This window comes from Oreochromis aureus, linkage group 10 (assembly GCF_013358895.1).
Source record: "Oreochromis aureus strain Israel breed Guangdong linkage group 10, ZZ_aureus, whole genome shotgun sequence".
NCBI classification, from domain to species: Eukaryota; Metazoa; Chordata; class Actinopteri; order Cichliformes; family Cichlidae; genus Oreochromis; species Oreochromis aureus.
Genome location: NC_052951.1, coordinates 35,523,304 through 35,535,880, shown reverse-complemented (window position 1 = coordinate 35,535,880; position 12,577 = coordinate 35,523,304). Strand labels below are relative to the sequence as shown.

At 44.2% G+C, this 12,577-nt stretch overlaps 1 protein-coding gene across 3 annotated transcripts; it reads right to left on the bottom strand.

The window, feature by feature from the left end:
• Nucleotides 1-1,509: 1,509 nt before the first annotated feature.
• LOC116336137 (GTPase IMAP family member 7-like) lies at nucleotides 1,510-9,398 on the bottom strand. Of its 3 annotated transcripts, none has more exons than XM_031759924.2 (4): nucleotides 9,274-9,398; nucleotides 5,120-5,158; nucleotides 2,611-2,721; nucleotides 1,510-2,364 (listed from the first exon to the last, which is right to left on the bottom strand). In XM_031759924.2, exons 1-4 carry the CDS (start codon nucleotides 9,293-9,295, stop codon nucleotides 1,598-1,600), a joined length of 939 nt encoding a protein of 312 aa, XP_031615784.1. In that variant the 5' UTR covers nucleotides 9,296-9,398; the 3' UTR covers nucleotides 1,510-1,597. The 3 variants fall into 3 exon arrangements, with proteins under 3 accessions (XP_031615784.1, XP_039474541.1, XP_039474542.1); XM_039618607.1 differs by having other exon boundaries at nucleotides 5,120-6,773; nucleotides 9,274-9,366; XM_039618608.1 differs by lacking the exon at nucleotides 9,274-9,398 and adding an exon at nucleotides 6,194-6,970.
• Between the last annotated feature and the right edge of the window lie 3,179 nt (nucleotides 9,399-12,577).

The window sequence follows — 12,577 nt, the reverse complement described above, 5'->3', positions numbered from 1 at the left end:
AGTTTAAAGGCTGTAGGTTGCAGCCATTGCTCTAACACTGTATAAATGTAACAGGCCTCAGTGCTGGTTCTAACAGTCTGAGCTGCTTCCAGCTTTATTTGTGAAGCACAGCAGCTTACAAAACACGTAGCGAGCTCGTACAGCTGCGACGTAAATTTTTCATAAGCTAAAATGACCTTCAAATAACGGGGCTACGTGCGGTGATGCTAGCGTTAGCCATGTTAGCACGTTACCTTCAAAAACGATTTAAATAAAATAATCAGAAAATATCAGTGACCAAAAAAATGCTTTCAGCTTTTTATGTTCTTCAGTAACAACAAGAACAGAAATGTGTTGAATGTAGAGAAAATATCAGATCAGTGATTCTGACATGTTTGTGTCAGCGTAAACAAAATCAATTCAACAAACACATGAATGATAACTGGTTTAGGACAGTAAGCCAAGCTGGTTTTATTTAAAGAGAATAATTGTGTATTCTTTGTTTGATTTCATATTTTACCAAAACTATTTTACATATTTCTAAAACAAATAAAGTCCATTACAGTCTTCAGACGGGGCTTCAATGTTACAGAGTGTAGCATTAAAAGCACTTAAAGGCACAATTTGAAAGCACATCAGCTCTCAGTGAGAAGAAAACACTGCTGGATGTCTGCTGATGTGTTAGGAGTGAAAATCACAGTGAACACTGATGCAGCAGGCTGTTTCACTGCAGCAGCTCAGCATGACCCTCAGTAGGTAGTATGACCTCGGCCTGCTCGTATGCATGCCTGACAGTACTGAGGCTCCTGATCAGATGTGGAGCTGGGCATCACTGAGCTCCTGGACAGTCTCAGATGCAACCTGGTGGTTGTCAGGTGGCTTGTCCATCGGGCTTCGCAGTGACGAGCAGTAAGCAGAGGCTCCACTAGAGGAAGCCGGGCCCTGAGGTCAACCTCATGAAGTCTTTCTGACTTATAATAATATCTGCTTTGGTCTGATTAAAAAGTGTTTTGTAAACCCTGTTAGGGCCCTGAATGCATCCAACCAATCACAGCAGATGGCCCCGCCCCTCCCTGAGCCTGGTTCTGCCGGAGGTTTCTTCCTGTTAAAAGGGAGTTTTTCCTTCCCACTGTCGCCACAGTGCTTGCTCATAGGGGGTCATATGATTGTTGGGTTTTTCTCTGTATGTATTATTGTACGATCTACCTTACAGTATAAAGGGCCTTGAAGAGACTGTTGTTGTGATTTGGTGCTGTGTAAATAAAATAAAATTGAATTGAATGCATCCCTCTGTAGAGCCTGTGCTCATGTCAGCATGCTGCTGTGCGTCACACGTATACTTCCTGTTTCTGTCTCAGGTGAATCCAGAGTGTAACATTAAACTGAACAGCTCAGAATTATGACACAAAGCAGAGAACGTGTTTCAGATACAGGACTGAGTCTGTCCACTCACAGGCTTCACTGACGGTGGTCACATGACCTGGATCCACCTGACTGGCTGTGTCCGACGTGTCTTCCTGTTCAAAGGGAGTTCGTTTCTACCTGCCGTGACTGGAAGCTCTATCAGTAAAAATGATGTGATGTTGAACCTTCAGTCTGCTGAGGAAGTGTGAGCAGCTCAGTTCAGCTTCAGCTTCTCGTGGAACGTTTTAAGGATTTTATCACAGGAATCGTCTTTGGCCACCTGCTCCACGACCTGACGGACTCCGCTCTGTAAAACCTCATAATATCGCCTCAGCTCTTTGAGCTCACACTGCAGTTCCTCCTCCACCTGCCGTTTCTCCTCCTGAGCCTCCGTCAGCTTCTTCTTGTACTTTAATTCCACTGCTTTGGTTTCCTCTGTCAGCTTCTTCTCGTAGAACTCTCTGAGCTCTAACTCTCTCTGTTTCAGCATCTTCTCCACCTCCAGGTAGGTGGAGTTGGAGTAATACTGTCCTTCATTGTCGGCCACCATCTTGTCCACCTTCTTCAGCAGATCCAGGACCTGACCACGGTCGTTGGCTTTGAGATTGTTGAAGACGTGGTATCTGTTTCCAGCCTTCATCAGGACCTCCTGCAGCTCAGCTCCTGCTGTCTTCAACATCTGATCAAAGTCTGTTTTGACTTCGTCTCCGTGGGTGAAGAGGATCATGGTGTACCTCCAGGCCCTCTCTCCAAAGATCTCCTCCACCTTCTTCACGGCGTCTCGTTCCTCTTCAGAGAAGTGTCCCACCCTGATGACCAGCAGGATGGCGTGGGGCCCCGGGGCCGACATGTTGATGCATTTGGAGATCTCCCTCGTCACGGCGTCATCAGACATCGTGGTGTCGAAGAGGCCGGGAGTGTCCACCACAGAGATGGTCCTCTCACACACCTCTTCTTTCTTCTTGCAGCACTCAGCCGTCACTGAGGAGGAAACACACACTTTGTAACTGGAGATGAAGAAACTAAAGTTTGTGCAGCTGTGACTGCTGGGGATTCATAAAAAATGCCTGTAAAAGGTGGGAGAGAAACTGCTTCTCACTGCGGTCTGTGAGAATCCCTTTACTGCCAGAGCCACGCCCCCAAACTCTAACCAAGCCTCACTCTTCAGCTTTAACACACGTCTGATGTCCTACACCACAGTGCTGTGTGTGTCTGTGTGTGTGTTACCCGAGGCAGAAGCAGCTGCTGCTCTGAAGGCGTCTATTCCCAGGATGGTGTTTCCACTGGAGCTCTTCCCTGCTCCAGTCTTCCCAACCAGAACCAGCCTGAGGTCTGAAACTGGAACAGAGACACTTTATCAGTCTTGGTTTTGGACTGACCTCCTTCTGCCCGGCCACTTCCTCTAACTTATCCATAGAAAAAACATAGAGGCGTTCCTGGGTCTGTGCCGGGGCCTCCTCCAGCAACACCTCACCCAGGAGTCTTCCTGGTCAGATACCTGAACCACCTCAACTGGCTCCTTTCAGTGTGGAGGAACAGCGGCTATCAGCCTTCAGGGCTCTAGACTGCAACCAATTAGGTGGCATGTGTGAACTAATTTCTCAATGGTGCGACTAAAAAAGTCCTAGGTCGACCAGCTGTTCGAGTACAAAAAAAAAGTCTCTGCAACTTGTCTCCATGTGACGATAGGGACACATTATGCTCCTATCGTGGTCTAAACCAATCAGAGATAGTCAGGGGAGGGACCTCTCTGATTGGCTGTGGTCCAGATATTCCTGTAGGCCTACATGTGTACGTTTGAAAGTGCAGGTGGATAGAGGGAGGTGAGCAGCTTGAATAAAGCGACATCGATTCATCATTTTATTCAATGTGAATAAAGCATCGAATATTCAGCTGAAGTAATGATTTATCTTTGTTACTCGAGTAAAAGTATAAAAGTAACAGCTGTGAAATGTACTCAGAGTAACAAAGTAAAAGTAGCTGTTTGGAGGACGTTTTAGTTTAATTCAATTATTTAAACAGCGTCAAACCACAACAACAGGGTGGCAGCTATTCTTTGCACAGCAAACTGAACCCTGTGTTATATTCATGTGGTGATAACTTCTGTCTTTCAGCTGTTTCAACATTTTTAACATTCAGCAGGTATTTCAGCCCCAAACATTCAGCTATCAGCATTCATACTGCAGTTTCTTCAGGAAATGCATTTTCTAGTTTAATAATAAAATAATATTAGTGAATACTAACTGTATTTCAGTCTCAATATGAATTCTAAATGTACTCAGCTTGAATCAGGCAAGTGTAACATGAGAAGGGAAAAAGTAGGAATATAAAACTTATGTCTCTATTTCCTGTTCCTTGATTGTAGAGGGGATTTTACCTGTAAACAGGAAACAACAGTCATAGTTACAGCGGATTCAGCAGGTGAGGAGCCTAAAATCAGCTCTAATGTCTCAGCGTGGGGAAAAGAATCAAACTCACAATGATTTCTACTGACAGCTCCAGTATGTGTCCTTAGTGTGCAGGCTGTGATCAGCTGACCTGCTGCTCTTTGACCATGTACACACCTGGATTCATCCAGATGTGAGCAGATGTTTCATGAGCTGTCCTGGCTGTTTCCATCCTCTACACCAGGGGTCTCGAACTCCAGGCCTCGAGGGCCGGTGTCCTGCAGGTTTAGATGTGTCCGTGATCCAACACAGCTGATTTAAACGGCTAAATGACCTCCTCAACATGTCCTGAAGTTCTCCAGAGGCCTGGTAATGAACTAATCATGTGATTCAGGTGTGCTGACCCAGGGTGAGATCTAAAACCTGCAGGACACCGGCCCTCGAGGCCTGGAGTTCGAGACCCCTGCTCTACACTGACAGACTCACCTGTTTATCCTGCACTGACCTGCAGCCTTTGAATATCACAGTCAGTCTGCCTCAGTTTGTTTCACACTATGAACAAACATACTGTGACGTGTGCAGATTGAACAACATGAGGACTTCCATGTGATCTTTAAACGAGCATCCTTCCTTTAGCTCTAAGCCAGGGGTGGGCAATTCCAGGCCCCGAGGGCCGGTGTCCCTGCAGGTTTTAGATCTCACCTTGGGTCAACACACCTGAATCAAATGATTAGTTCGTTACCAGGCCTCTGGAGAACATCAGGACATGTTGAGGAGATAATTTAGCCATTTAAATCAGCTGTGTTGGTTCAAGGACACATGTAAAACCTGCAGGGACACCGGCCCTCGGTGCCCACCCCTGCTCTAAGCTCTCTTCTTCCTCTCCTCTCCTTCTTTCTTATCTTTCTCCATCTCTGAGTGAAGTTAGCTCTCTGTCTTTGTTGTCCCTGTCAGATACAGCAGCTGCAACACACTGTGAGACAAACTGCACACACACAGTTTGTGTGTTTGCTGATGTGTATAAAGCTCATAGAAACGCTGCATTTCAGATTACATGATACTTGAAAACGTTCCTCCCTTCATGCTCGCTCCTCTTCTGTAGAGCCCAAAAAACCCCACAGAGTTACATCATTAAGAAAAGATGAATGTAAGGTTAAGTCCTTATCAACTCTCCTAACCTCCTTTCCTTGGCTCCAATGGTGTTTTTGTCATGGTGAGGGAAAGGAGGTTAGGAAAAGGAGACAAGATACTAAATACAGAAAGCTGTGTGTCAGTGTGTGTGTGTGTGTCAGTGTGTGTGTGTGCGTGTGTCAGTGTGTGTGTGTGTGTCAGTGTGCGTGTGGACTCACAGCTCGGAGGGTCGTCCTTACTCCTTCTCCTCATCTGTCCTGTTCACACAGATGAATAAAGACACTTTGAGTTTCTCAGCTTTACAAACGTTTTCTTCCTGTGTGACTGCAGTGAGGTCAGCAGGATCTGAGCATGCTCAGTCTGAAGAACCTGTAATGATGCTGATACACGTACCAGTCCACATGTAACATTTGGAGCAGTTTAAACATGTTTCATGTGTGACAGACAGAAGAGTTATTAATATATAACAGTCACAAACAGTCACAGGAGCTTTTACCAGCCTGAACCACAGTTAGCTGTTCATCACGGATGCTGGGACATCAGTAAGGATGCTCTTCATTGATTTTCAGCTTCAATACCATCATCACAGACATCCTTATACACAAGCTGGTAAACTTGGACTCCCCCTCCACATGTGCATGGATCAAAAACGTTCTGACAGACCGATCACAATCAGTCAGGCAACCAGAGATCATCCACCCTGTAACTCAGCACTGGCTCACCGCAGGGATGTGTGCTGAGTCCTCTCCTATACACCATCAACACCAGTGACTGCACCCCCACGCACCCCTGCAACATCATCATCATCAAATTTGCAGACGACACCACTCTGATGGGGCTCATCACCAACGATGATGGCACCGCCTACAGAGATGAGGTCCAGCGACTGACTGAATGGTGTAGCTACAATAACCTCACCCTAAACACCAAGAAAACAAAGGAAGTGGTCATGGTCCTTGTTAGGTTTAATGTATGTGTTGTAGGTTGCCATTTAAAAAGCTAGGATGCTTCTGTTTGTTCTCTATGTAACCCAGAAATATGAGTACGTGCATGACCTCGATAAGGGGAACAAGCAGCCTTGAGAAGAACAGATTCTACTCAATGAAGGAAGCCACCTGGCTGGGACAAGCTACCGACAGCATCCTGGGAGAGCTGCACTCCAATCATATAACCACACACATTGTATAACCATGCTTGCACAATTACACTTTGTAACCAGATATAGTAATTTCTCTTAGGTGATACAGCAACAAGCTTTATGAATATTCATGTGTGTAACCAATAAAAACAACCTGCAGGGGGAGAGCAAGTTGAAGTGGGTTGGAGACAACTGCTTCCCTCTCGCCAGTGAAAACTTGAGCTCTGTGTGACGTCGTTCCTGAGCGAGTTTCTGTTTATCCAGCAGCATCAGGGGTAAAACTCTGACAGACTTCTGCAGAACAAGAACTGATCCCCCTCCCCTCTCCATAAAAGGTGACTATGTGGAGAGGGTGCCCTCCTTTAAGTTCCTCAGCACCCACATATCTGAGGACCTATGTTGGTCCACAAACACATCAGCCTGGTGAACAAAGCCCAGCAGCGCCTCCATTTCCTGAGAGCTCTGAGATGGAACAGGCTGCAGACCGACCTCCTAGTGTCCTTCTACTGAGCCACTATCGAGAGTGTGCTGGTGCACGCCATCCCAGTGTGGTACGCTGGTTGCACAACAGCTGACAAGAAGAGACTCCAGAGGGTCATCAGAACTGCAGAGAAGGTGATCGGCTGTCCACTCTCCTCCCTGGACTTAATTGCCAGCTCAAGATGTCTCCAGAGCCAGGGCGATTATAAAGGACCGCCTCCATCCTAACCACCACCTCTTCAACATCCTGGCCTCTGGAAAAAGGTTCAGATCCATCAGGTGCAAAACCAACAGCTTCTTCCCGTGGGCTGTCAGAACTCTTAATGCAAACTAAGACTTCTTTTGTTTGTTTGTTTTACAATCATTCTGCTACTTTCTATTTATTATGTTTGTTTGTTTTTGTTCTGTGCAATATTTCAGGGGCCCGTTCTTCGTACCTCGCTTACTACATCCAAGATCAAATCATCGCGCTAACTTTGAGCTCGCTAATCCGGTTCTCCGAACACACCTGTTGTTGACGATTAGTATAGCTGGATGAAGTAATCTGAGATCACTGGGTGGATTAAAAGGGGCTACGCATCGATAGTAGAAACATTGATCGGCAACCCTGTGATTGGTCGGCGAAGATGTCGAAGGAGCGCGCGCAGTATCTCACGGCAGCAGAGCAAGAACTCTTGATTGAGGGATATCAGGAGTTTCAGAGTTTAATTAAAACGCAGGGGAACACTGCAAAGGCTGCAAAAGCAAGGAGAGAGGGCTGGCAGAAAGTTGCTGACAAATCAAACTCGTAAGTGATCCATGATATTACATTATATCATGTGATATTATATTATACCACATTATATTATATTACATCATATCCTCTTTCACATTAGAGCCACAACAGGACCCACTAGAACATGGGAAAAAGTAAAAGTGAAATATAAAAATATTCCACAGAATGGTAATATTTATCACTTATATTGCTTTTAGTCTATGACAAGAGACCCTGGAATAATCTGTTTGTTTGTTTATAACAGCAACCAAGAAAAGGGCAGAGCAAATAAAGACAGGTGGTGGTCCTGCACCCCTCGTCACACCCCCTTTTGTACTGTGACATTTATTGACATTGTGGGTTTTTTGTGTGTAGTTTGACATAACACTCCATCACTTTTACCTGTTCCCATGCAAGGGGTGACTGAAGCATGCACAGTAAGTCGGGAGATATATATATATCTATATCTATATATATATAGAGAGAGAGAGAGAGAGAGTTAAGTAAATAATACCCTGACGGGAGAATCGATATCTCTCTATGAGCACACCGTCGCGCTGAGCTAAAGGATCCTGTCTATCCCGCAATATCCGCTAAATTCTGTAAACTCTCCTTATCAATCTTGCACCTTCCTTGCTCGCGTACAAACGGACAGGACATGGCTGCGACAGACTTCCCAAATCCACCTTCGCTTTTATAGCCGTGGTCTCTCATCTTGATTGCACGTAGTAATTTACTATTACTACTCTAAAATATGAATTACATCTGACATGATCTACTACATGTAATAGAATGATTAATAGTACATTTCCCTTTTTTTCGGAAATGACCTGTATGTATCTGTATGAAATCAATAAAAGAATCAAATGCTGCATTATCTTCAGTTACATTGATAATATTTATTTATGGTAAAACAGTGGCGAAATATCGCTGTTGCTTTCGTATAAATGCAGCGGACATACCTGAGTGGCCGCGATCTAATCCTGTTTACATAAAGTAAACCTGCTCCCGAGCAGGTTTACGCTTACGGATCTGTTGCTATGACAGCAAGTCCCGGATGAGCTTCGGAGAACCGAACGATCCAAGATCACGCGAAATCGTCAACATTCAAATCCGGCTAACTTACTTAGCGAGGTACGAAGAACGGGCCCCTGATGATGAATTTCCATCCCTCAACATATCCTTAACGACTACAGCTCTTCCACCCTTATTTATTATATTTTATGATTTTCTTGCATATTGTTTTCTTTCCTTTCACACCTTTGTGGTCTTGCTTCCTAATTTCATTGTGCAATCAACCGTACAATAACAATAAAAGTTCTAAGTAATTAATGGACAGACAGCCAAACAGCTTTTCTATGATTAATATCAGCCTTTATTTCAAAGTATTTTACATATAGTAAAGGTTATAGGTCGTACCTACAGAATCCTGTTGTCACCTTATTATTATGATTTGAATCTAGCAGCTGTCTGTGATTCAGATTATCTATCAGGCTGTCACTGAATCAGTTCTTTAACTACTTTGCACTGAACTTCCTGTTTAGCCTGTGTCACCGTTGATGTAACGAGAAGTTTGAAACTGCGTGAGGAAAAAGCTGAGGACCAGCAGGAGCCTTCAGGCAGTAAAGGTGACCCCCCTCCCGGTGACCTCGCCCAATACACCCAGTTGATCCAGGGGCGGCTACATGTAAACACTGCCGGCCGGTGGTAAAAAATCATGAAATACACGCAAATAAAAAGAGTAAATGATGTCACAGATTGTTTTCCTCTGAATAAAGGCTGATGGCTGTGAGCGGAGGCCGGTTAACAACAGCTCACCCAGCAGCTCCAGACCTGCCTGAGTTTCAGTTTGCGTCGAAACGAAAGCAAACACAATCAAACTGCGTCACAGCAGCGGCGACGCTGAATACTCAGCTCTGCGCTTTAATGTGTTTCAAACCTGCGAGCTCCACAATCACCGCTGCAGCCCGAAGCTGCCACAGCAAACAAACCGGACTCACCATGCGGTGTGCGGCCCGCCATCCTCTGCTTTCCTTCCACAGCTTCTCTAAAGCCGAGCTACAGTAGAGCGCGCGCATACCACTTCCTCTGACAGCCTTTCAAATCAAAAGTCAGCTTCCAGTTTAAACGGCTAAAAGTCAGAATATTCTTAAAGACTTTAAGGAGTTTTATAGAGGCCATGATCAGACTATGGAGGAGTGAGAGAGCTCAGACAGATGTTCAGAGCGGGAACATCTGCAGCAGCATGGATGGATGTTTGGAGGCGTTTCAGTGAGCAACACTCACAGAGGAATAAATCAGATCTTCCTGACTGATGGCCCCAAGCTGTTAAAATATTCCTCCTTCACTTCTGCGTCCGTCTTATGGTAGAGCTTCTCTTTGTTCATTATAGTTCAGCAAACAAAAAAAAAATAGTCATTTGTTCCCCGCCCCCCTCACCCCAACCTGTCTCTGAGATGGCCTGAGCCTGGCTCTGCCGGAGGTTTCTTCCTGTTAAAAGGGAGTTTTTTCCTTCAAATTCAACAGGAACTATGAAATATGATATCAACTTTATGAGAAACGATCTTTGATGGTTGAAATTAAATTCTCAACAGATTCCTCCTCCTGATCAATGTGGAGTAGGTGAAGAAGGACGATGTCTGTCACTGAAACACCTCCAATAATGTCTACCACCAAGAGTTCTGGATGCCATGATCCATGGCTTCTTGAAAGTCCTCATGACTGTGTAACACTGGGATTTTGACAGTATTTGCACAAACAAACTACAGGAAAATGTGAGGTGGTCTGAAACAGAAGCTGTGGCTTTAGCTGAATTGCTGCTGAAGGAATTTTCCTAAGTCCAGCTGCAAACATAAGGACAGATTTCCATTTTTCTCTGAGGATGGAAAAGGGAAAAAAGTTATTGTTTCTAATGAGAATAAACTGACAAAATGTCCCATTCCACCTTGTTAACATGATAAATATACTCATTTCTACACGTTCAACCAAATTTAAAGCCTTCCACAGAAAGCAGATGGCTGAGTACTCTTGCCTCCTGGTGCTGGCAGGTGGACTGAAGTGCACGTGGGAGATGTTCTCCAGAGCATCGGTCTCAGTGTAGCACATGAATGAGAAGAAGAGTGACGGTAAGAAAGTGAATAGTTCAATTTAAGCACTTCCTCCAGTCCAGATGAAAATGCTCCCAGTAGCCTGCAGTTTCTGGCTACACCAACATCACTCAAAACGTGTCCCAGCTGAGACATGTGCCACAACTAAACAGGCTCTACAGAGTAGTCTTTTAGAGCTGGTTTACCATCTGACACTCCGGGCAGGCGCACATCTGTCTGCATGCCCGACCAATCAAATCGAGGCTTTGTTCGCTTCAGAGATTTATCACGCCATGGCGTTATAGTGAGTGTTAGGCTGTATCCCAACTCAGGGTCTGCAGCCTTAAAGGCCGCATTTTAAGGCCGATTACGTCACAGCGACACAACGAAGGCTGTCCCAATTCAAAGGCTGCTCGAAATGCGGCCCTCAAATGCGTCCTTCATTTCCCTGAATTTTAAGGATGTGGCGGTGTACACTTCATGGCCTAACATATCCCAGAATACATAGCACGGCGGTGGGTGTGGATAATTTTGCCAAAAAGTACGGCTGAAGTGGGACGGCCGAAGAGTAAACTTTTAAAAGTAAGTACTGAATATTATGTCACTTATTTATGTGCAAATGTTTAATAATGAAGAACATTAAAGCATGACTGTTGGCCACATGTCGGCAAAGTTATGTAACATTAGTGATGTTTGTACTAACTTGGTTTTAAAGCCTTTAAAATATACGCCGTTCAATAGTTGACTTTAATCTTACAGAGAATATGATGATTTTATGGATAATTAAAGTCAGTCATATATCCACAAACACAACAAGCTGAAAGTCAGTGATGCTGCTCGGTTTGCAGTCCTGAATATGACGGCACAAGCAGGATTCACTGCACTGTTAATGTTAGCTATGTTATATTGCTGCCTCTGTTCGGTGGTGTCGAGCCAAACGGACTTTAACGTGTGTTTGAACGAGCTGACGGTTCACTCGTTAAGCTGAAAGAAAGATGCTTTAATCACAGGAGTCACACATGTGTCCACTGCACCATCTGGAACTCTTCTTGTTTAGCACTCGTAATAACACAAACACTAAATCCTCCTTCTCTTGTGCTGTTTTGTAGCAGTGTGTACACCTGAGACTGTCACCTGTCTGTCTGTCCTGCACTCTCTCTGTTTCTTTCTCTCTGATTGTGGAATAAAAGTATGAACATGTATTTATAAGTTACACTTGTGTTTGAATCCTGCAGCTTATCACACATTTGATTTCCATGTGTGACGACTGCAAGTGTCCAGAGTGAGGACAGACTGAGGGACCCACTGCTGCACATCATCTGTGAGGCTTTGCACCCCTGATGATCCACCAGGACAAACTCAGCAGTGTGTGAGGAAGAGGAGGAGGAAGAGCCAGCAGCAGCTGACAGATGGAGAGAATAGACAGACTGTTCCCTGTTTGTGAAGGACTGCTAGGAAAGTTTAACATAACTAATTGTCTGTCCTGAATCAGTCTTATTAGGTAATGTTCAAATAATGCTATCATCCCAGTGTTTTCAGTGTGGGAGAAAGTACTCAGGGCCTTCAAGTTACACACTATGAAAGGCAGCAACAAGTTTAATATTCAGAAACCTAAAGTATGTATCAGCAGCAGAATGGAGCTAAAAATAAATGTTTGTTTCAGTTCTATGAAGCTTTGAGTATTTTGGATTAGTAGCACTGCTGTGTTTGTTGCATCATATTGCTGTAATTGTTTATATGCTTTATATATTCTGAGCTAAGTTGATCTATAGTGTTACATCATATTCTATAAGGATGTTATGTGTTTGTAGACTTTCTGCCCAGTTTGACCCATTTAGCAGAAGTCAGCCTGTTTAAGGCTCTGATATCTATTCTGTGTGACTTAAAGCAGTTATGACATGCTCTGATTTTATGACCCAATAAAGGAATATTTAATATATCAGTCTGATCTTCATTCTATCAGAAACAGTTTTCACAGCTCGTACGTTTTCCTTTTTACACATATATGTAAGCATTGAGCCAAATTTAGTAATGCCAACATATTAAAAGAACAATATTTGTCTCTTATATATAATACATCTGTATATACACTGTCAGAGATACTTGAGTGTCTTTGAGTGAAGATTTAAGGTGATAGGAAATATAAATAACTGCAACTTGAATCTTTACTGAAGCTCAGTATTTGACACGGAGTTCACTCACATGTGCTGTACCTGCA

Bases quoted from the DNA above. Each gene is read 5' to 3' on its own strand.
- LOC116336137 (XM_031759924.2), bottom strand. From the start codon at position 9,295: ATGGCGGGCCGCACACCGCATG. The intron at 5,159-9,273 runs GTGAGTCCGGTT...CTGTGTGAACAG, and splicing joins GGCGGGCCGCACACCGCATG to GACAGATGAGGAGAAGGAGT. The intron at 2,365-2,610 runs GTAACACACACA...TTTCCTCCTCAG, and splicing joins AGCAGCTGCTTCTGCCTCGG to TGACGGCTGAGTGCTGCAAG.